Source organism: Larus michahellis, chromosome 21 (genome assembly GCF_964199755.1).
Source record: "Larus michahellis chromosome 21, bLarMic1.1, whole genome shotgun sequence".
Lineage (NCBI taxonomy): Eukaryota > Metazoa > Chordata > Aves > Charadriiformes > Laridae > Larus > Larus michahellis.
The window spans coordinates 4,595,817-4,619,481 of record NC_133916.1 but is presented as its reverse complement, the minus strand read 5'-3'; the positions used below and the strand labels follow the sequence as shown (position 1 = coordinate 4,619,481).

Below are 23,665 nucleotides of genomic sequence, written 5' to 3'. Positions count from 1 at the left end.
GACCAAGACAATTCCTTCCTGCCTTCCCTGAAAGCCTCACATGGTACACCAAGGATAAAATGCAAAGCAAATGCAGGTGACCCCTTTAAATACTATTTTATTCCATACATGCTAGTTCCTGGTGATGACTTCTGTTACTAAACTCTGTGTGAAAAGGACTTTGCAGCTTGTGAACACAAACATAAGACTACTGACTCCATTAGCGGGCTGTACAGCTGGAGCTGCTTCACCCACTGCAGTATGTCAGGCTGCCTCTCAAAAGCTTCTTCCCACGAATATCTGCTCCCATACTCATGTACAACTCCTTGGAATGGGAGGAGCGTGTTTGATGATCTCTGCCAGAAGACTCATAATATATTTCTATCCTTTGAACCAAGAAATCTTCCAGCTCGAGTTTATGAATTTTCACACTTAAGATGATACACAAATTTAAATTCTGAAATACTGAAAGCTTATTAAATTATTGCAGTGCAGCCTGTGTATCAAGATTTCCTTCTCTCCATCCAGGTAATCTATATCTCTGAGTTACTATTACAGCCAAAACCTTTATTTTTTTCCTCTTTACATCAGAAAAGCAACAGTGGGGACTGACAGTCCCAAGTAAGATAGGGAACGTCTCTTTTGTTGATGCGATAAGCAATTCAGCTCTCCTGTGGAAACTTAGAACAGCCAGATCCTCAAACAGATAATAAAAACAACCAACATGATAAAAACCCAGCTGATATATCTGATATCCCGACTTATTTAACAGTGACACGGTTTGATCTGGAGACTGCCCAAAGAAGCAAAACGTTGTAGAGATTTAATCCAACCCCACTGCCCTCTCTGCTTCTCTGATATGAAGATAAAAAAGTTATTTTACAAGTATGCCTACCGGTCAAGTTTGTAAATGCTGGATTACTATGCCACAACCCCACGTCCCTCACTAGAGCCATGCAAGCTCAAGGACCGCGGGTCGCTCAGATATCCCGAACGAGCCCACCTTGTCCACCTAACGCAGATGTAACATGCCAGACGCACAGATATTTATCAGACAGTGCATAGACCCACGGTGAAAGTCACTGCGAATAGGTTTCCCCCCCTTTTCTACTCACAGAAGGGCACGAGACTGAAAGCAAGCAGATTTGCGTTTATAGTTAATATGTGAAAAATGTTTATTTGTGAAATACATTGTGCATCGTTTCAAACTACAAAAACCCAAAGGAACTACAAACTACTTGCACAAAGGAACGTGCAGTTTTCAACTCGCATGTGACCCCAGTTACGCATAACTTCCTCTCTACTCCTGCTCCCACCAGCACCTTATTCACTCTGAAGCACGCCAACCATCGTTCTAAGTGAAGAACAACAAATCCTAGTTAGAAACACTTTGTAGAAGAGTGATATTGTCCCCTTTTAACATGATGCGACCTGCAACATAGAAAAAGGAAAGGGGGGATTAGAGAGATCCCAGACTGACGATAACCTTGCGTTTTCAAAACACATTTCACAACGTCAAAGGTGTTTGTAAGAAGACACCCACACAATAAATGACCAGGTTTTCATTAGTAACAAAGAGTTCCTCCCCATTTGGCCACGCCACAAGACTGTAAGCACGGTCGTACAGGGCTCATGTTCACAATTCACACTACAACGTATCAGACACAAACTCCACTCCAGTGCTGTGTTTGAACAGCACTCTGTCCCCACTGGCAGCCTGAACATGTCACTTATCACAGACTGCTGTTCATCCTCATTGGCAGGTGGTAAATATTAAATACCACCACTTTGGCAATTCCCTGCTTCGACTCGGAGATGACACAAGCAAGTGGCAGAACTGCCCAGGGCCACCTGCATTAGCTGCAGCTGGGAGGAGTATGACTGGCCCTCCCCCGGCCACCCTGGCTGCAGGACAAGTGCAGCGCCGTCTATACTGTGTTCCACACATTCGAAAAGCAAAAACCACTCTCAGGCACAGGCAGATTCTCCTGCACATTCAACAAAACCACCAGCTCAAGAAACAGTTGAGATCTAGCCAGCAGCTGCTCACTGTACTTCAAACCCAACACTCATCACGTCTTTTGTACTTTAGATTGTTGCTATTTGTCAGGCTTATGCAACCAGATTTCACACATCATTCAGGTTACATGGATGTACTGACATACCCAGCTGTTTCCTTGATTTTGTTTTGGAGTGAATTTCCTCTGCGTCGTCCAGCACCAAGTTCATATATTCATCAAAGCCCTAAAAACCAGCACCAAAAGCAGTTAGTGAGCTAAGTCCCCAGGTATAAACATCAGCAACAATGATACAAACTATCATTAGCTGTGCTGACATGGGCTGGACTTAAAATTAAGACTATTGAAGAGGCATAAAGCATTTCCACACCCCCCCCAGCTAGTTTTTCTTGGCAGGAAAAAATAGTCTTATGAATCTAAAAAACCCAACCAAACAAAACCCACACAATCAGAAGAATAACAACAGGACATTCTGATACTCACAATAATGCAGCCTTCTATCCGCATGTTCACTTGCTCATAGAGCCACACCTGGATCCTGGACCTCTGCAAATCGAGGGAAGAGGAGAGCAAAACAGGAACATAAACACTCTAAGCGATTTGGTTCTCTCCCATGCATTAAGGAATCCCTGCTATCCATAGCCCAGTAATACTCAAAGCAGCAACTCTCACACATGCTTTCAGTTGTGTCCTCAGATGTTTTGAAGATGTTATAAGGTGTTATACTACGGTGTAGATACTGTTTGTTCAAAGCTAGGTTGGACGGGGCTTTGAGCAACCTGGTCTAGTGGGAGGTGGCCCTGCCCACGGCAGGGGGTTGGAACTGGATGATCTTTAAGGTTCCTCCCAACCCAAACCATTCTGTGATTCTATGTGTTCACTGACGAACGTGTAACAATGTAGGTTTTAAAGGAAAGCATCCCTGCACACCGGATCGCAAGATCAGACGCCCGTTACAAAGGTAATTGATTCCTTAACGTTAGAAAGAAAGGCTGAACTCGGAACTAGCCGTTCTTCTCACATATCTGAACGACAGCAAGTTCTTCAGTTCAACAGAAACCGCCCTGAAAAACCGGATTATCACCTCGGAAATACCAATGCTGTGCGGCGCCCCTCTCCCCGCCCGAGCCCCGCACCCGGACATTCCCCTCACCCAGGGCGGCAGCCCCGACCCTCCCTCCCCGCCCGGGTACTCACGTTCTGCAGGTAGCGGAAAATGAGGTTCTGGAGCGGAGCGTTAAGGACGCAGCACGGCAACAAATCCTCGGGGCCTCCGGTGCCTCACGACCATCGGGGCCTTTCCCCGCCCCGCAGCCCCCCCACTCCGCCACCAGGCCCCCCCCCGCGGCTCTGAGACGATCCCTCCCCGCCACAGGAAGGATACGATGGGCTGCACCATCACCTTCTGCACCTTCTGGCCCTGCCCGCGGTACGCCATGGTTGCTGTTACCGCCTCTGCCCGGCACGCGTTCCCGCCGCCCCCTCCGCCGGAAGCCGCTTAAAAGCGGCTTCCGGCGGAGGGGGCGGCGGGAACGCGCAAGGAGCTGTGGGATGTTGGCGGACCCGGCCGCTCTAGGAAGCTGGGAGGACCGCCTTCTCTACTGCTCCGCACCCCCCAACCCCAAGGACAGAGCAGGCACCCACACCTCACCTAGGGCAGTTTTATTTAAAAACAACTGTTAACTGCTGTCAGGTGGAACAGTTCAACTACCGGCGGAGGAGGCCAGACTACGTTTAATACAATACCTTAAATAGAATACAAATATAAAACAGAAGGATAAAATATTTACAGAAACAAAAGCCCGTCTTCAACCTTTTCCTCTAGGAACTAAGACATCACAGTGGATGATCCAAGCACACAAAAAGTGTTTTCTTCCAAAAAAGAACATATTTACAATCAACTCAAACTACTGATTTATTTCCTCTGCCAGCAGCAAACGCCTGAGGGCTCCTACAGCTTCACGAGTTGTAGCAGAAAGAGACTAAAGTTCTTCAAAAAAAATTTAAGAAAATAATTCAAAATATATCTGCAAGGGAAAACGATCACTGGTGGCAGGGTACACAATACATCCCCGTCTCGGCTGTTTTCTGCAGGGTAACAAATTCAGAGTGCATGCAGACACCCATCGCCTCCAGCCACAGCGGTGGGAAAGGGGAGAATCTCTGGGAAATGCCCCCAAAAAAGGGCAGGGCGGTTGGTCCTGGGCAGTACCGGGTTCCAAGGTCTCCAGACCGGGCACACACTCCCTCCCTGGGTCGATGCCAACAGGACAAAGACGAGCCCGAGCAGCTGCCACTTCCCAGCAGCAGAAGAGCCAGCAGCTCGGGAGAGCGATTCTCGGAACCAAGAGGCACTTAAACCAGTTCTTAGTTTCCCAATTTACTGCAGACTAGGAGAGGAATCCTGAGTACCCCCACCAGAATCCCGGTCAGAGCGGCGAAAAGCACCAACCCCCCCCCCCCTCCAAACTTTGGGAGGGGGGATTCCACCTATTCCAGCTGTGCTGTCGAGCTGCTGCTTTTCGCACCGATACCGGATCGTCCCTGATAATTCAAAATAAGGCTGGATGGACCGAGCCCCACCACCACCCTTGGCAGCACGTTTGGTCCAAGATACTTGAGTAACTATTCCGCTCCCTCCCACCCCAACATTTTCATTAAGTTGATTAAAAGTCAAAAGAATAGCATACATAAATAAAACTCAAGAGTTGACATAGTAACTCCAGGCTTTAGATATCAACTGTCCAAGAAATCGGAATACCAAAGGTCTGAAACGCGCTGAATGTTGAGTTTTGCCAAGGGGGGAGGAAGGCAGAAGCTTTAAGTTTAAGCCGTCAGAGCATCACTGAATCAGTAGATCAGTTCACAACCACCGCAGTTTGCAGATGGGCACGTCTCTGTCCCAAAATAAACAAGTGCTTTGTCCTCTTAATGCCGAAGGTAGCGACAGGTACAGAATGGATGCACAGGACCTTGACTCTGACCAGCAGGGAAATTTAGGACAACCAAGTGCAGATATCGCCAATTCCTACCAGTTCAACTGTGCTTTAAAACTCATTGCAAAGCCTCAGCTAGAAAAAGGATCGCCTCCAGGTATCCAACAAGAGACAGTTTTAATTTTTTTTTTTTTTTTTTTTTTTTTTTTAAGACCTTAAGACTGTGCAGTTCAACTGTCAATCATTTCCGAAAGTTCCAGGAGGAGGTCATCCTCATCCTTCCCTGGGTCCAGGTCAATTTCTGCTTCCAGTTTGCCTCCTGAGATTTCCCAAATAAGCTTCTCAAAGTCATCTTCTACAGACAAGGGTGCTTTCCCAGCCCCTGTGGAGCTCAGCCGACGCGTCTTTGCCGCTACTGAAGAAGCTGAAGTTGAGCTTGAGACTTCTGACTGCGCCACAGAGTCTGCCTGGCTTCCAATATGCAGTTCAGGACTTAGAAGAACAAGAAAGAGAGCAAATCAGTGTATGCCATTCCTTCAGAGAAACATGTGCTGCAAAGCAGCTCTTAAAACTGTAGAGTTAATCCCTCCTACACCTCAACCTTCCACAGGGATTGTTACTCAATTGACCTGGGGCTACTTTTGGAGAGCAACATATTAACAGGTGCATTTTTTCAGTTTGGGGATTTATCCATGAAGTCAGAGCATCTGGGGGTTGGCAAAGAAGGTGCGGTTTTTGTAGCCAGAATTACTAACTTGACTGTAGAAAGGTTACAAAGCCAACCTCTGCAAACACCTATTTGCTAATTTAGTTACTTTTCCCACAACACACTCAGCAGTTTGCTCCCACGTACGGGAAGCTGATCTTCATCTACCACCTCCCTGTGCTCTTCCAACGGTCTTGCCAAGGTTTATATTTGGTCCTCGGGAATGCCATCACAACAGAAGGCGCGGGACGCTACTCCTCATTTGCCATTTCACGAGGAACAAAAAGAAAGAGGCTGTTCTCCATCCTGACCTGTCTCCAACTTCACCCCATCTTTCACTCAAGGCATTCAGAAAACCCAAGAAGTCACTGAAAAGCTGCACCAAACTTGCAGCGTTTTAAGAAAAGAATCTAAATAAGCATTCCTGCGAGCTGCTGGAAAATTACTTCAGATGAATTGTTCCTTTGTTCAACTTTGGCATTAATCATCTCAAAACTCTCATTCTTCCACATGTGAAAAAGTTTACATTTCACATGGAAGACACATTGATCAAGAAAAAGAACAAGTTGTGGCTGTTACCTGGTTTGGGGTTTTTCTCTCCCGGGTATGGAGACCAGGCTGTCCTCTGGCAAAGCAGGAACAACAGCCTAGGAAGAAGCAAGATGTTTTTTACGATACACAGGTAAAAAAACTTTGTAGATTCTTCTTCTACTGCTTCTCCTCTGGCATTGCTGAGCCTTAACCAACACAGAACCAGGGCACTCCTGAAGAAGAGTTAGTATTCGCTTGACCGTGTCTTTTTTAAGAGCACAGCATTAACGGACAAAATCCTTCACACCACAGAGAAATCACAGCAGAGTATTACGCCATTATGCCTTTCACATAATAGAAACCATCCTGCAGACTGCTTCTGGATTTAAAAGGGAACAAAGACCTGTGGAACGCTTCGGTTTTCCATCTTTTCTCCAAGAGGAGGGTAAAACTTGGGCATAAATTTTACGTGGGACCCACCACTCCCTCAGCCACTGTCCTTACCACAGCTGCTTTTTTAGCTGAAGGCTCCTTCGTGTCACCACCAGTGGCACTCAATGGTTTCACAGCCGCCACAGCAGAGGGATGGCTCTCAGTTGCCTTACGCTTCAGTGTCTGCTTTGTGGGGGAGGTAGCTTTCCCTTCCGAAGGCTTCAGGCACACCTTAGATTTGGCTAGAGTAAAAGGAAGAGAGAAAAAAAATACAGCCTTGCTCTGCCTCAGGAAAAAAACATCGCAGGTGCTCTTAGCAGTCCCATAATCCTTCTAGTTAAATATATCTGGGCAGCACAACCGCACTGCCTTTTCCCAGATTCACAGCCGCATTTTCCACATAGAAAACTCTTTACCAACAAGCCATAAACAGAGCAAAGTTGTTACAAAAAGAAGCCAGTTACAACGTGAAAATTGTCATCTTCTGCCTTTCTTTCAAAACAAGACCTAAAGTAACTCTTAAACATACAGTCACCACTTACTTTCAGCTTTCCGTTCCAGATGTTGAGCTGCCTGTTTCCCTGGTGATACAGCAGCATCCTTTCCTGGGCTTTCAAGCCCATCTTCCGGAGATTTCACCAATATCCTCTTCGCAAGTTGATAAGCTGACCCTGAAACCACGGTGGCTTCAGGACTCCCTGATGCTGGAGTTTTATCCTTGATTGCTTTTTCAACAGGAGATGGCACAGCAGCTGCTTCCTTCTGAAGCTTCTCTTCTTGGCGCCGTTTCAGCTGCCGCTTCTCCCTCACTATTCCTTCAAGGTTCTTCACTTGAACTTTAGAATTAGCTGCACTCTGATCCGAGGACTAGGAAGAAACAAAAGAAGAGGACTAATAGGACAAAAATCTATGGAGATTTCATTATGAAAATCTGAGCAGCAATCCCTCCGAAATAACTCCATGTGGAACAGAGCACATTAATACCATTCAGATCTGACATTTTTTCCATAAAATGTTGCCTGTAACAACAACCACACTTTGCTATGGAAACACCATTTCAAAAGCCTGCAATTCCCAACACAGCAAGCTTCTTTAATAGAGCAGAAGACTCTAGCTGTAATCTATTACATTCTTTTCAAGCAACAGAAAGTCATACGAGCTCCCCAGTACAGCATTCGCTGACAGACTGATTTCCTCTAATACAAAGCTCTAGCCTTTTCTGTTAAAATACTTACCTCAGCATTTTAAGATATCCTTCAAGTCTGACAGATAAAGTCACTGAGAACAAAAACATTCCCTCCGCATTAACCTCGCAGATTTTATCTGGTGCTAAAAGGCCTTCTTATTCGTTGCCAGGTATAATCAGATTAATTCAATCTTACTTGAGGATTACAATGCTGCCTGGAAACGCTATTGAAAGTGACAGGACTTAGGACTTCTTTGCGGCGCTTACCAAAAGCAGAAAGGTAGGAACACACTCAAACTGGGAGCATGCAGCAAGTTACAAACAAAACATAACGAAGTTTATCAAAAATTGTATGAATACATGTCTTTACAAAGGACTCACCTCAGCAGGTGCAGAGACAGCTTTGGGAGAGGACTTGCTCAAGTCCACTACCTTCTTTTCTTCTCTTCCAGGTGCTTTAAAACAAGCAAAAAAATAAATAAATATCATTTTGTCAAGAGCAGAAATAAAGAAACCTAGTCACCTCTGTTTCCTTGATTGTGTTTATTTCCTCATATCTAATAATGGGACAGAAGGAAAGGCTACAATAAAGCAATCCATGCAGCCTTCGAGCTCTCTTCCCCTCAATCACATTTTCTCTTTTTACATGGCTTATACAATCTTAGCGACGAGATCTTTAATGCTCTGTCATTCTTGACAAAAACTAACCCTCACACTAAGAAGCTGATATATGCTTTGCAAACACATATACATCAATAACTAAGTTCAACAACACCTGTGCCAAAGAGGAAGGTAAACCTGGATTCAGCACAGGGAAGATCTCAATACCACAAACATACGTCAGAAAAAACAGAAGAGAGAAATTAGACTATGAAGCTCCTCAATGAATGAATTTTTTGGTGGGAAATACAGAAAACTACCACGTAATTCATAGAAAATAATATACTTGCACATTCTGGCACTTTCTTGTGTTTTGACTTTGTAGCCTTAAACTCTTATCCTCTAGTATACATAGAAGGAAAAAGCAAAGCAACCCCTGAGCAAACTGAATTTGCTTGATAGGGGAAGCACTTCACCAGGGCAGGTACCAAATCACCTATTACCTGTCAGCTTTGTGATCCGTAACAATCTCCTCCCTGTCGGGGCAGGTTCTGGTTGTGCTGGTGGAGCTGGCACATTTTCTCCACTCCGCTGCATCCGCAGAGCTTTCTCCTGCTTGATTTCTTCCAAGGTTTTAATACGCACTTCTGCTGGCTTGGCTTTTCCTGCCGGCTCTGCCAGCTGCACTTTGCCAGGCACAGATGGAGCAAGTGTGCTCTGCTTCTTGGGCTCACTCTCAACTTTTGTCTTGGAAGGAACCTCTTCTGTTTTTTGCTTCTCTTCTTCCAATCGCTTGTGTTTTTTTCCAGCCAGGACTCCTGAGAAAGTTTTGATGCGAACCACAGGGGAAGGTCTTGCCCCCGAGCTGGGATCTTCTGTTTTACAACGTCCTTCAGTCTGGGGTTTAGCTTGGGTGTCTCCTCGTCTCTGATTAGCTCTCTCAAGGCGAATTTCCTCCAGTGTTTTCACATGGATCTCTCCTGATGGCTTAGCAGCCTTCTCTGTCATCATCAAAAAAAGAGAGGCATCAACGTTTAAGGAGAGTCCAACAATACGTAAAGTCTCCAAAATCTATCACAGTGCTAAGGAAAACTAGGTTTGAGTGTTCCCAAGAATGCATCTTAGGACAGTATCATTCTACGTAATATTCTCCTCCTCCTTTAAGCCACCTGCATTTTGAAGACCAGTGCTATCCAGAGAGAGTTGCTACACAAAAAAACCCCATTAGTCTATTTTTTTATTTTCAAACTGCGTCTCTCTGTTAGCATCTCAAACTCCTGCTCCTGGCAGTGGTTCTATTCTACTTCTGCCTTAGCACGCTGCAGCGTCTGACAGTTCACAGCAGGAGCATGAAGCCTTGATGAGGCACAAGTGGAAAACACACACACACCTAGAGCCAGATTTCTGACAGCAGCCATCAGGACAGCCTCAGCACTTGAGCAAGATGAATCAGGCAGATTTTTTCATTTAACTTTCAGGGCTATATGGAATTTCATGGAAAGCAAAGAGGGGAAGGCATATTTAATATCCCGTTATTACCTGTCTCTGTACTGGTCTGTTCAGAGGGCAATCCCAGCCTCTCCTTCAGAGACTTGGGGACTTGAACTACGAGACAGAACAGAAAAAGTTAGGAAGACTGCATAAATCCCAATTTTGCATTCACTTTTCAAAATGAGACATGAGATTCTTGACTGGAATCCAAAGTCAACTTGAGCCCTCAACCAACATGCAAAAAGAGCCATTAGAATAAAGGACAAACAGAAAAACTAAACAGAAAATCTCTGTATCCAAACATCTCTTTAGCGGCTGTACCTTTCTTTGGCGCTTTGTCAGCATTCTCCAAAATCTCTATCTTCTTCCCCAGCCTTTCAGCAAGGTTGCGCTTTAGTGGAAGGATGCTTTTACCAGCTTTAGAGAGAAAACAAGAAATACTTTAAGAACATTCAGCCACAAACTTCAATTCTTCCAGGTATATTTTCTTATATCTGCCTTTTAGCTGCTACCAAATTTCTGCAGTCAATACAGATCTTCACCAAAAAACATTTTCCTCCTGCATACAGCAAAACCACCCTTAAACATAGTCATGTTTAGAAGAGGGCACCCAAACAGCTCACAAAAAGCTTTTACCTATGGAGGTCTGCCGTTTTCCCAGTCTCTCAGCAAGATTCAGTTGAATCACAGGCTCCTCCCCTAAAATAAAGAATAACGTCTTCAGTGCACAGAAATCAGTAGCAATAAAAGCATTGTCCTTCTAAGCCCATGTCCCAAAACAAGACACTCTTTTGGTGCAGGAAGTAGTTCTACATGTTTTTTGCCTTTAAAAGGAATTTGTGTAGATCTAAACACCACCATTTATACACAGACTTTTATCACACTACTCTGCAACTGCCACCGTCAGCCTCTTCCACGCTTCAAAGATTGGCTACTTGTGCAATACCATCTTCTAGAGGTCTTCCCTTTCATTGCCCCCCTGTTTTTCAGTTATCCCTTATTTGCATACTGACACTTGTTTTGACATTAGCCTCTCTCTGCTGCTACCGCACTTAACCCAAACGCTAATTCTACCACACACTGTCAACACATGAGCTCATTCACAAATCTCACTCAACTTCAGGAGCACGGAAGTCAAATTAAGCACATTTGAGAGTCTGTAGGATGGTGATAATATATGATTAGCTATGGCTTAACGTCAGGCTGATAAAAAACACTCCTCGATCTTTTATTGCAATACAACAAACTCAGAACCTACAAGTGACAACTCTTTCCAATACAATCAGCGACTTTGGGCATAAAAGCATGGTCTTCATTAGAAAAGGCAGCACCATCAGACTAGCATGTCTGAATTATCTTAATTATTACTTAACCTTTAGGTCTAGGAGCCCTGAAATGGAAACAACAGTATTCCCTATTACCTTGCTTTGTAGACAGAGTCACAGTTCTCACTACGGTCCGTACATTTTCCTTTTCTGGCACAGGAACGGTCCGGGATTGGAGCGGATGAACAGAAACTCCTGAAGGACCTTCTAATAAGAGGAAGCAAAACATAAGGATGTTTAGGAAAAAAACCCAACCAACCAAACCAAAAAGCTATCACAAAGACCACAACCACTAGGTATTCATTACTGTCAAACATACAATGACCAGTGCATGTAAATAAGAGATGAGCAATATTCCCCTGATTTGCCCTTGGAATTCCAATCTAGAATACCAGCTGTTTGAGTTTAAGAAAACAGGTTGCATGCCAAAGTAGCTCAAGGTTCCCAGCTAAATATGGAAGTCTGTCCCTCAAGCAGCAAGAGCTGAGGAAGCTTCTGAGAAGCTGCAATCATCTCCCAGTCTGAACCCAACAGTGCAAAAAAACCAGCTTCCTTTCATTTGCAAATAATTCTATTCACCAACCACAGCCAGCTACCCAGGTAAAGCAGAAAGATAAAAAAAAAACAAACACAAAAAACCAACAAAAGGACAAAGGTGAACAGAAGGCACAAGGGTAAGAGAGTAGGGGATATTAACTCACCACCTTGTTTTTTTGTTTTTTCCTTTAGTTTCTTCAATTTGATTTCCTCAAGTGTTTTTATTCCGAAATTTAAATTGTCATCTGAAAAGACAAAACAGTTAATGAAGCTGAGGCTTAAAGGCACATGTCGAAGAGCACAGACCCTCAAGCTTCTTACAGCTCAGAATGTTGCCAAAGTATTTTGAATAAACCCTGTCAACACTCCCCACAAGTAAAAAAAAGCCACAGAATGGATGGTATTTCGGTAAGCAACTGGCATCTTTCTTCACCCCTCCTCCCATCCTACAGGGTAAAACCTACAGTTTTAAGCATTTTAATCTATCTACATGATATTTAATTCCCTATCATTAGACATGGCTTTCCACAAAGTTTGAAAGGACACCTCTGCAGGCACTTAAAGTGCACTCTGTGGCTCTATTTTGCTCTAGAAAAGTAAACAAAGAGGAGTTTACCTGTCTGATCCGAACGACATGTGACATTATTAGATAGGAATGAGCTCATGGAAACAACTGACTCCATCCAGCAACCCTGTGTTCGACCGTATTTTTAGAACATACTGCTTTTAAGTTAATTGTTAAATTCTCCTTCCGATCCGCCCTACTACAGCTGTTAGAATACCTTGCTTTGTATTAGCATTGGATTTCCTAGTGGATATTATCCGCAATCCATTATGGGCTTCTGTCGCTGGTTGCTGGACAGGTGTTTTAGTTTCATCTCCTTCTTCAGAAAGCTGGTCTGAAAGGAAAAAATAAACCTATTCAGTTTTCAGTTATTCAGTAGGGATTAGGGAAGATTTTTCATGTTTACGTAGCTCATACAGTGACCTTTCAGTCCATGGTTCCTATTCTGTTCGCATTCTTAACTACAAACACAAACAATTATTTATAGAAGGATTTATTTTTTTTTAAACAGCTATATTGACTTGACAAACTCGTATAAGAGCTACACTGGGGAAAAAATATTTAGGACTCAAGACTCTTGTCTTTATAGCTTTAACCATTACAGAATTCAGGTATTCTGTGATTTATACCTTCACTTACAGTAGAAATGCCTTCAATAAATAAAGAATGCTCACCATCATCATCTTCATCATCATCTGCAGCATTGATTACAACAGGAGGATGTGTAGGACTTGGAACATTTTCAGAGTTTTCCACTTTCATCACCCCCCTCAGCTGTGGAGAGGGATTTGACTGGACGGAAAGTTTGTTTTGCTGCAGTGACATCTGAGCCATTTTCACATCATCTTCTGCAGACTCGGGTGGACTCGGAAGAGTAGCTAGAGGAAGAGGAGGATCATCTGTGATTTGGCCATTTAAAAGTTTGACCCCAATGTTGCACTCACTGGGTAGATAAGGTAGATAACCCACCTGGCTGCTGAATTTAGAGTTTCCCATTCCCCACCCCTCGTTGCACTATGAACAACGGCTTCCCTTCACGCACAAATCTCACTGCCCTACCACCCAGAAAGGATAAAATGAGGGGAAAGCAACCAGAAAGGCACAAATCACACAAAGCAAAGAGAAGCTTAGTGTGGAAAAAAAAGAAAATTAAATACCAGAATTACATTCAGTTTAGCTGAGAGCCTATGACTGCAGGCTTCTCCCTGCGCTCATAAACGAACAGCTACTTGATGTCTTCTATGGTACTGTACCCACTCATAAGTAACATTCAAAATTAATTCTTTAATACTCAAAAGAAAAAGGACCTAAGAAACTCACTTTTGCTTGGCGGTAAGAAGAGTCCATCAACATAACGTCCTTTTGTGTGATGAAAAGCGCAGTTGGATTTTTGACAGCCTACTGGCTGATTCTCCCAGTAGCAAGGAATCTCACTGCGTTTTTTCTGAAGGCAGAAAGAAGTAAAAGCTCATGGCAACTCTCAGATTTGCAAAGAGACATAGTTCCACATCATGCCAGAGACAGGACTATTGCAGTACAGTGCTGAAACATTGTTCCAAAGGTCAATTTATCACTGAAATAAAGTATTTCACGGCACTTACACAAAGTTTGCGTAAGCTGCAATAACTAAGTATTATCTATCTTTCCTATCATTCAGATTGAGAAGACAGGCACTCTCACACATCAATTCAACGTGTGTTAAACTAATAGAACTTAGTATTCAGAAGGAACAAATGTTTTTAATTGCCTAGGTTAAATTTATCTGAACTTATTTTCAGAGCCTTCGCTCCTTCCCAGCTTTTCTCTCCCCACCCTATACTGCCCCAAGAGGAAAAACATTATCTGAAGAAATACAGGATGGAAGAGACCCAACTGTCCGTTATCAAGCCCTCAAGAGGCTAGTGCAGGCTGTTCACTACCACCCTGCTCCAGCATGTTTAAGCAGTCTGATCAACGTGGTTGCTTTTTCCTCTGTTAAGAAAATAGTGACAGCACCTAATAGAAAAATTTCTTGCTGAGATATATCCAGGACATTGATTTTTCCCTCCCTCAACTTCCTCCTATTGCCCTCTCAGTAACAGAAACCGGTATCATTTTACAGCAAGTAAATCTATCATGTAAAAGCATACTCAGTCCACCTACAGAAATGAAAAATGCTTTCAGTGATTTAGTTTGAGGACACATCTTTAGGCAAACACTCACATCGATTTCCATGTGTCTGAATCTGCAGATATTCCTGAAACAGCGACCCTCCTGCCACAGCGTGCAGACTGTTTCATTCCCCAGAGCGGCTTCACAGTGGCGGAAGGAACAGCTGTCTCCCTGTGAGCGTAAGGAAATCAACAAAAAGGAAAATAAAATAGTACAGCCTAAAAAAAAGTCCATGTTAATAGAGCTGGAAGCAGAATCTAACTGCTTATTAAGTTACCAGAAATCTGTATGTCTCCTCCCACTCTTCCCCCTCCTGTCTTAAAAACTAAAAAGAAAAATAAAAGGCAACAGAAACCCAAACATACCTTGTTACATGTGGAATAGAAATAGAAGTAGCAATCATCTCCTTGGTTAGACATAATGGATAAATTCTTTGAACAAGCTCAGGTTCTAAGGGTTTGCTCAACAGGGACTTCCTCCACTCTTGGCAAGAGCTGGCTTCACTCTTTCTTGCACTGAAAGTCTTCTACTGGCTTGATCAGTGAAATCTTCTTTTTAAAAGCAACCCTGAAGAAAGGTATTGATAAGTGAAAAGTAATTAAGTAATAAGGATTTTCACAGCTGCCTTCTGTTAATCACATTAGTCTCTTGAGCAGGGCAATGTCTTGCAACCAGCCAGTCACAAAAACTGTCCCAATACTAAATCAAACTTTTGTAAAGCTGCATAGGTTTTGTCAGCAAGTGTTCCTTCTGTGTCCTTAGTAACACTTACATGGCTTGGAGCACAGAAAAAACTACTGCGTGTGGCTGTAAGGCCAATTTTTTCTCAAATAATTGGTCATACGTTTGAGTTATCAGTCAATGATTAAGAGTGGGTACTAGTAATTTCTATAAAATACAACACACATATTAAACATTATTTTCCAGTCACTATGGTTCTTCACGTTCACATACCTGGGCAACTTCAGCAAAGATATTGATCTTCAAAGACTTCCAGTTAACTTCTCCTGTAGGCCGAACCAACACTGAATCCGTGAATTAATAATAAAGGGGTAGAAAGAATTTTCCTCCTCACATTGCCAAGGGAACCTCTCATCCACAATTCAAACATAGGATGTGCTTTTAAACATCTTACAACTAATGGAGGAAGCAAGTCCATTTGAATACTGTCAGACTGGAGACAGCCAGGGTTAGTTAGCTCTTCAAAAAAAAAAAAAACACCAAAAAAACCAACAAAAAAACCCAGTGCATTTAAAGATGAACTTGTGATTCAAAGTGGCTGCAAAAATGAGGATCCATCTTCCACAGCCGGACAATTTTAATATTTTTTTTTTTTTTTTTTAATTTAAAATTCAGTAAGTTGCAATTTCTGGTCTTCAAGATTTCTTCACCTATTAAGAAAACAGAAAAACCTTCCCCCATCTTTATTACCTGTACAACAAAAACATACTTGTGCGTATAAATACACAAATATGTATATACATACACATATGTGTTTATACACACACCAAGAGTGAGTGATAATAAAGTCAGCAAGAGTGATAGTAAAAATTAGAATTTTTGGCTATTTGCCACGTAGGGCTGCATAAAAAGTCTCTAATTTTGAGGGAACTGGCAAAAATGAAAGATCTACGTAACATTTTGATGAATATGCCTTTGAGGCTGATGCTTTATAACATGAGTGATTTTGGGGCCAGCACACAAATATGCATACATATGTACATGCATACAGTATAAACATATCTATACACACAAGCGTGCACAGTATATGTTGTACGAATCCGTATCGAGAACAACTTTTAGCCCCGATCAGACACGTAGAGTTGCAATCAATTAACAGCAGGAAGACAGCAGATCAAGGATACAGCAAGCTTTGAGAGGCAGGGAAATGCTCACTTTGCAAGTGGCATGGCTGCATGATACCAATCATTTTGAATTATTTTGATTTTAGGATATAATTTGTTTTCTTTTTACATCAGAGCAACTACTACAAGCGTGTGTTCCCTAATCCGTATATCCGTCATTATCCATTGCTGCAAGATCACAGAAAGTTTGAAAAGATGGCTTAGGTCCAATTCAACAGCTGAGGATTCTTTGGTGCCACCAGAGCTGAAACTGATTTTATTGAGCCACAATCAAGGTTGTTTTTGGTTTTGTTTTTGTTTTTTAAAATGTGAAGTCAGACACTTTGATTCTTATTTTTTTAAAGATACTAAATGCCATAAAACCTGCAACCAGACCAGGTAAAGTTCAAATTAAAGTGATTCTGACCCCTTTCATTAAAATGCTACACATTTCTGTGTTAAGTATTTCTGACTCTTTTGGACAAAACTGAATGAAATATTTCTTATAAATTAATAATAAAAGGTTGGAACCTTTTACTCACACAAACACTAGTGAATTTTCCAGGATATTTTTTTTTGGCAGGGAATTTTCCCAAATCTAAAATAAAAAGAGGAGAAGTTGGGTTCTCATATTAGTTATTGCTTTTTGACTGCTTGACCAAGGGAATAAAAACAGTAGTTAAGTGCAAGGTTTTCTTCCCTTCTTCAGTATCAATGGGACTATTCACTTTTAACCTTTAGCACCTTCAAAACGCAGATTCCTATGCATCTACTTCTAAAAATCACCGGTGCTCCTTCATGTAGAAGTTTGACAAGAAAAATTTTTCCAAATGTGTCACCGATACCATTGATAGTTAAATTTCAAGTACATTTCTTCAGTTTGTACAATCCAACACTTAAATAGATGGCAATTAAGGACGGCTGCTTAGCTGAGCAGAGGCATTCAAATACAAATCAGCAGGAATTCATGGTCTAGAAGGCGGCGTTTCTTTTCCCTAGGAAGCGAGAGACCCCTGTATAATGCAACATTACTATATCCACCACCATGGGGGGAAAAAAAGAAAAGCCCTCAGATGTGGCTCTTTTGAACGCCCAAGCAGCTCAGCATTTTGCTTGTTGCCTTCCATATTCCTGAGCAGACTTCAAGAGCTGTTCAGAATTTGAATGGATCTTGGGGGAAAAAAAGCAAAACTTTACAACAAACAAACAAACAAAAAAAAACAACAACAAAAAAACCCCAAAAACCCCCGAGTTCTAAACTACATAAAAGCCATTTAATTTTAAAAAAAGATTAACTCAAAAAATGTCTTTCTTTTTTTTTTTAAACGGTATCAGTTAATATGGCAATCTGAGTGCTAAACAGACATCAACTGAACTAACCCCTGAAAGTCTGAATAAAAATGAGTAACTCTGGTGCACTCAGCAAGTTTCTAATGGAAGTTGATGAGAATTTTAAACGCTTCTTTTCTTCTCAAGAACTCTAGTAAAGATTTTGTATTAAGAAATTTTGAATTCATTTTGTAAAAAAAAATAAAAAAAAAATTTAAAGATGCAGGAGCTAGGACTCAGGAAAAACTAGCCAACAAGCGCCACAAACTTCACCTTTGCTAAGGGAAGATAAATAGTACAATGAAAGCATCTAGTTTGTTTTACAAGCTTGTCTTTCTTGGTACTGAAGAAACAGTCCTGTTCCCTGGTCCACCTCTCCAGCTTCCTGACCTGCCTTTGTCCGCTAACAAAGAGCAAAAAGGGAACAAAATTTCTTTTTGCACCCCAACAAATGCACAAGAAAAGTATTATTGCACCTACCTATGGGTACTTGCTGGTCTACTTTGTGCCATTTCTTACAAAAATATTGAAGATGCTTTACACCCCTGTTTATTAGGACAGATGACAAGGAAGGAAAAGCACCAGGAGCTACATATTCTAACCCCTCGTTTCAATCAGTCAGTATTACCCCAGATGTAAAACAGCCACTGCCCATTTACCTACTTGTTGCCACACTCCACAGGCAGAAAGCACCGTGTGCGCTACGTGTCACAAACAGACATTGTAGACACGTGTCACTCATGTCTACAGAAGCACGGAACCATCTCTTGCTAACACATCTCATTCTCTATCTGAAAATCTAAAGTTAAATTGTCTAAAGCTGAAGCAGAATAGTCACAATTTCTACCCTTCGCATTCGTTTAGTCAATTCTAGCTGTTAAATACTGCTTAAACATGGACTGGGGGCAAGTTCTGCGATTGAGTGTTACAGAAACCAAGACTCTCAGAGTAAAGACTACAAGGTTGCTGGCTAAGAAGACAAAGGTTAAAGCAGATGATCGTCTCAGCTTCCTCTGCCGTTGAGTCGGGGTCACATTTCATGGTGATCTCTGAAGGCCAGAGCTGTGAGCTACCGCAACCATGAGGCACAGCTGCCGCTTGCCGGCTGGATCAACTCTATTTGAAGATGTGCCACTTCACAGACCTGAATTAGGATATTCTTCCTTAAAATAAGAAGCAAATCAATCTGTTCCTGAACGGGCTGATCAGCTGGTGTTTCTACAGCTGTCAAAGAATAACCCTGAGCTGAAGCACTCATCAGATCAGACACTGCTTCAGTACAGATCTGTCTTTAGCCTGACAGGTCAAGAGGCAGGAGAAGGAATTCTTCAAAGCAACCTTTACAGCAGGGACCTAGCAAAGTGGCCAAGACAAAGCGTTCATATCTGAGCACTCCACTCCACAGAAAACAGTTTCAAGCCTAGGATACTTCACCCAACTCCCAGTCCAAGAGTGACAGTGACACCTTTGATTTCAAAGTCTTTCACTCTGTAAAGACAGACCGATGTGACCGACGGCAGCACTTGACTAAGAGTTGCAGTTCCCCACTGGCGTCCATCTGCAAGCCAACAATCTTGCACCCATCAGACATCTAGGACCACTGGAATGAGCCGAGAATAGCCCCATTCTCCTTCCCAGGAGGATGCCACTCCACCTTCTGCTGTTTTAAAGTCACTTTAACATATAAAAGGTAGAGAGAGGTTCACTGAGCAGCTATTTCCTGCTTCAAGTGATCCTGTGAAAGATGGTTTGAAAGCTGTTTGAGTTCCTGAAATTTTATGGGCCTCAGCAGTATGAGTAAGAAAGTCTCTTAAGCAATTGCTAACCTGTTCTCAATGCTCCTGTGCTCAAAGTCCTGAATCATTAATTTTAAAACATAAGTAAAACACGACAGCTGGCACCTAGCACTGTGCACACAGCATCAGCACTGCTGTCAGAAGCTGGAAAGCCAGGGGTGAAGGGATTAAGGGAAAGCCACACATCACTTTGGTAACTTGGTTCCCGTGGTTCAGGGTCCACATGTCAACAGTTAAATGCATATTTTTTGTGTTGTGCTTTCTCCAAAGCCATGAAAAATGTTTCTTCTACAATGCTGTACAGTCACATCCTGCAGATGGAAACTGACTGTCTCACGCTCTGTATGAACTTCTAGTAAGTTAGCCTTGAAAAAAAGCATCTTCAGTAATTGATTTTATAATAGATACGTTTATCTGTTATTTAACTGCATTCTCGTATCTGAGTTCCTTCACTGTAGTACGTAGTTAAGAGTCTGAGTTCCATGGTTAAGATTCACATCCTTTCTCCTACCAAGCACCTGCTCAGTAGGCAAAGATGGAACAGGAACACCCAAGCCCAGAGATGTTAAACTGGCTCTAAGCCTACCTGTTGAGAAAAAAAAAAAAAAGCTCAATACGTCAACTTCATGGGGCAAAAATTCACGTGGAACAGTAGAAAAATCCAGAAGTGCTTCCCAAGCTTCAGGTTACCAACAGCACCATACCATTTAGGTCCTGGCCCAGTGTGCAGGGCGTGTGGTCTGCAAGCGTTGCTGCAACGTGGAAGTGCCAAGATGAGTCCCTGCCTTGCCTGACTCACTTTTTAGGCACTGCAAGGAGTGTACCAGGTATACTCCGGGTCAACTGAGAAGTTCCAGGCGACAGAAGCGTGTGTCCTCATTTCTGGCATCAAAAGGCTTTTGCTAGTATTGCTTCCATGAAGAAGACTCCCTCTGTTTTCTCCAGATGCTCCACGATTGCTGCAGCTGCACCGGTACAACCCACATCTACAGCAAATCTCTTTGACAGTTCTCGTTTACCTGGGCACATTTGCAGTCCACTCCTCCTCCTCCTCCTCTTCCAGTCGAAAACCAGCCCACTGCGTCTGCCACACCATCACTGCCGAAACGAGAGCTGGGAACATATGCCAAACTCCCGCTGCTAAAACCACTGTCTGGGGAGATGGCTGACACAGACACGTCACAGGCAAGTTCACCCTCCCCACAGCGCTTACAGCTGTAACCTCTGGCTGTCAGCCACAGCCCAACACACACAACGCTCTGCTTGGAGATGTCACCAAAAGGTCAGTGTCCCCAGATGAGCAGCTGGCTTGACACAGCTCATTTTTTAATTTTTTTTTTATTCTGGATATGGCACACCAGGTGAACCATAGATCCAAAGTTCCATACGATGGAAGTCTTTGCTCTTCTTCCAGGCAACGGCTCATGCTTTAACATACTGCGTTCAGAAGGGAAGCTCTCTCCATCTTGCTCAGTGGCAACAGGCATGACTGCGGCACATGCAAGTGTACCAGGTCCCAAATCCTTAACAAATTTTTAGATAGCACCAATTTTTAATGTAGTGGCTTTCCCTTAATGCATAATCCCTTCTTTCCTATATTTTTAGTGGATGGCTGTCCTCTATCATTCTCTCTGCCCACCAGCTTTTCCTCCTGGGTGCCCGAATGGGCATTGGCAATCAATTCCAAACTACGGGGACTGCTAAAGCTGCTACATCTACTCTTGGGTAAGACAGGTATCCTTAAGAAAAAAGACACTCATTCTTTTTCTATTTCTGAACTCAACATCGGGGCCTGGCAGCAATTTACTATGACGAGTCGTCTTCCTCACTGAAATGTTTTATTAAATCTCAAAAAGAGTCAATTTCCCCTGGAAGCAGCCATTTGGAAGAGTGCCATTTTAGATGAGAAGCAACAGCAAGAGGAAGTTCTCTCTAGGCTAGCCTTCCTCCTGAAACACTTGCCCATCCACCAACAAATTCAGCCTATCTGTTCAGCCTGATCAGTTTAACATGTGTCCAATTCAATCAGGTGCCACAGTAGTGGTTCTGATATCATTTCAAAATCCCCTATCCCCAGGAGATCTCCTTTTTTACAATCAAATAATACAGTGTCTTATTTTGAAAGCATGGCCCAGAGCTCAATCTCTAAAGTGCAGCGTGCACCCCAAAGCACCAGCTCTGGGAACAATCTGTAGGCTCCAATACTGATCCCTGCAACAGTAAAAAATCACTTTTGCATTTCCATTATAAACATCAATGTAAGAAAACAGAAATCCCTGAGATCCAATTCTTAAAAAAAAACCAAAAAAAATTAAACATCACCCAATTGGATTGTTTCAAACAACCTAAAGGAGAAATTAAGATGACAGCCAGGTGCATCCAGAGTTAGTCAGATCCTGAAGGCAGTTCCTTTGGGGAACGGAGGAGCAATTTGTCAGATGACTACATTACAGCACACCCCTTATACGCATTGCTACAAAAGGAAGGCACAAGGTTTTAACTGAAAATAACATATAAGGCACCTGCATAGGGATATTCAATTTGCCCAACCGAACCTCTCCAGAGCCTGCCCCAGGGCTGTTTCCTCGGAAGACCACTGGGATGGGGGGGCTGCAGCCAAGGCCTGTAAAAGGCTAACGGCCGAGGGAGGGCAGAGGTGGGGAGCAGGAGAGCTGCGGCCCCATAACCGGGGGGAGAGGGGACCTTGGGCCTACCTCGGGCGGTGGGGAAGCAGCTGCCCCTCTCTAAAGTCCCGGGGAGAACACCTCACCCCCAACACCATACCCGGACGGCCCGCACTGCCCCAGGGGCCCCAGCGGTCTCCCCACCCCCGTCCCAGCGGCTACAGACACCCCGGTGGGGAGGGCTCGGGGACGCGGCCTGGGCCGCCCGCCCCGCCGGGTGCGGGGGACGCGGCCTGCTTCCCCTCAGGGGAGCGGAAGGGACCCGGGCCCGGCGAGAGGCCATTCCCCCGCCCCTGCGGTCCACGAACGGCTCTAGTTACCGGCGAGCAGGGACTTTACCGAACCCCAGGGGACCGCCGCTGCCGTCACCGGGTCGCCTCGATCCGCCAGGGCCGCCGCTCAGGCCGTCGACTTCCCCGCTGCCAGCCTCAAAGATGGCGCCTAACATACGGGCAACCTCAGCTAGCCCGTTGCCAACATGGCGGGCGGAACGGCTTCACTGTTGCCCACTTCCGCCCGTTGGAACCGGCGGGGGCGGGGCTCCGCGCGGGCGGCACCGCCCACCGGGGAGACAGAAGCGGGGCGGGCGGCGCCCGTAAACAAAGCGGGCGGGCGACTTTTCTGCCTGTTCCGACTCCGAGGGGTCCCGCCAGCGCTTCTAAACCCAAAGCCTTTCACTTTGGGGCGAACAGGAGAGTGTCCCCCTTCCCCTCCACCTCCACCCCGGCTGCGGTGCCCCACACCCACCTCCTGGTCAGGGTGTGCGTCTCTGCCCGCCATGGTGCCAGGCTTCAGCCCCTGAGGTGGCTGTGCCAGGCACTGCCTCAGGGTTATGCTTTCCAAACTGGAAGCTATTTTACCTTTTCAATACGGTTTCCCGGGCCAGCAGGCGCTTGCCCTTGGGCCACCTCAGGCTGTGCTGTGCCCCAGGGAGGGAGGCCTGGGCCTGGCTGGCAGCCATTTTTCTGTCAGGGCAGCACGGGCCTGCTCAGACTTCATGGCAGATCATAGGCCTAAACCTGCCTCCTGCTGCTTTCCTCCTCTCCGTCTCAGTGTGCCAGTGTCCTGCTTTCCTCAGTCTGGCCCTGCGGCGGCAGTAAGCAGCTAGCCCGGCAGCAGGAGCGGTATCTGTCCTCAGGGGAGGCTGCCTGGGGCAGCCCCCCTACTGCACAGGCACAGCGGGTACAGCCATTTTCCCCACTAAATGACTGAAAGTCCTGTGATTTGTTTCTTTCTCTGTATCCAGCCTGGGATATGTTTGAAAAAAGAAGCAATTGTGGCTGTTCCGTTTAATTAAGAGCTGGAGAACGCCGTCGGCACAAGACACCTCCCCAAGAAAGCAGCACAGAGCGCGACGCTGCACAGTAAAGCTTTTACGCCCTGTTGATATCACTTGTCGTCAGCTCCAAGGGGCAGACGCTCAGCTGAGACGTTTTAGACTGAACTTTGTCACTGACAGCCTCGCCCAGCTTGATCTTCTCATCACGGCTTGGCCCCACAGCTATTAAAGACACAGAGAAACAACACTCCCGCCACCAAAGCCAGGGAGTTTATC

The 23,665-nt window shown here is 44.3% G+C and overlaps 2 protein-coding genes across 15 annotated transcripts; both read right to left on the bottom strand.

The window, feature by feature from the left end:
- Positions 1-1,109: 1,109 nt before the first annotated feature.
- On the bottom strand, positions 1,110-3,512 carry SNRPE (small nuclear ribonucleoprotein polypeptide E). Its single transcript, XM_074564730.1, has 5 exons — positions 3,382-3,512; positions 3,195-3,221; positions 2,481-2,543; positions 2,145-2,223; positions 1,110-1,410 (listed from the first exon to the last, which is right to left on the bottom strand). Exons 1-5 carry the CDS (start codon positions 3,433-3,435, stop codon positions 1,355-1,357), a joined length of 279 nt encoding a protein of 92 aa, XP_074420831.1. The 5' UTR covers positions 3,436-3,512; the 3' UTR covers positions 1,110-1,354.
- Positions 3,513-3,644: 132 nt separating this feature from the next.
- Positions 3,645-22,621, bottom strand: ZC3H11A (zinc finger CCCH-type containing 11A). Of its 14 annotated transcripts, none has more exons than XM_074564720.1 (19): positions 22,450-22,569; positions 16,844-16,899; positions 15,412-15,464; positions 14,823-15,024; positions 14,509-14,628; positions 13,627-13,750; positions 12,981-13,184; positions 12,524-12,640; positions 11,906-11,986; positions 11,301-11,411; positions 10,516-10,578; positions 10,201-10,296; positions 9,928-9,993; positions 8,892-9,389; positions 8,170-8,243; positions 7,145-7,469; positions 6,675-6,844; positions 6,219-6,286; positions 3,645-5,425 (listed from the first exon to the last, which is right to left on the bottom strand). In XM_074564720.1, exons 4-19 carry the CDS (start codon positions 14,874-14,876, stop codon positions 5,164-5,166), a joined length of 2,433 nt encoding a protein of 810 aa, XP_074420821.1. In that variant the 5' UTR covers positions 14,877-15,024; positions 15,412-15,464; positions 16,844-16,899; positions 22,450-22,569; the 3' UTR covers positions 3,645-5,163. The 14 variants fall into 14 exon arrangements, with proteins under 14 accessions (XP_074420821.1, XP_074420826.1, XP_074420816.1 ...); XM_074564725.1 differs by having other exon boundaries at positions 11,909-11,986; XM_074564715.1 differs by having other exon boundaries at positions 15,412-15,594; positions 22,431-22,553.
- Between the last annotated feature and the right edge of the window lie 1,044 nt (positions 22,622-23,665).

Excerpts from the sequence above, each read along its gene's own strand:
- SNRPE (XM_074564730.1), bottom strand. The coding sequence starts at position 3,435 with ATGGCGTACCGCGGGCAGGGCCAGAAGGTGCAGAAGGTGATGGTGCAG. Across the intron at positions 2,544-3,194 it reads TTTTCCGCTACCTGCAGAAC|AGGTCCAGGATCCAGGTGTG; the intron begins GTGAGTACCCGG and ends CTCGATTTGCAG. Across the intron at positions 2,224-2,480 it reads GGATAGAAGGCTGCATTATT|GGCTTTGATGAATATATGAA; the intron begins GTGAGTATCAGA and ends GCTGGTTTTTAG.
- ZC3H11A (XM_074564718.1), bottom strand. The coding sequence starts at position 14,876 with ATGTCTAACCAAGGAGATGATTGCTACTTCTATTTCTATTCCACATGT. Across the intron at positions 13,751-14,508 it reads TCAGACACATGGAAATCGAT|AAAAAACGCAGTGAGATTCC; the intron begins GTGAGTGTTTGC and ends TTCTGCCTTCAG. Across the intron at positions 8,244-8,891 it reads ACGGATCACAAAGCTGACAG|CACCTGGAAGAGAAGAAAAG; the intron begins GTAATAGGTGAT and ends CTTGTTTTAAAG.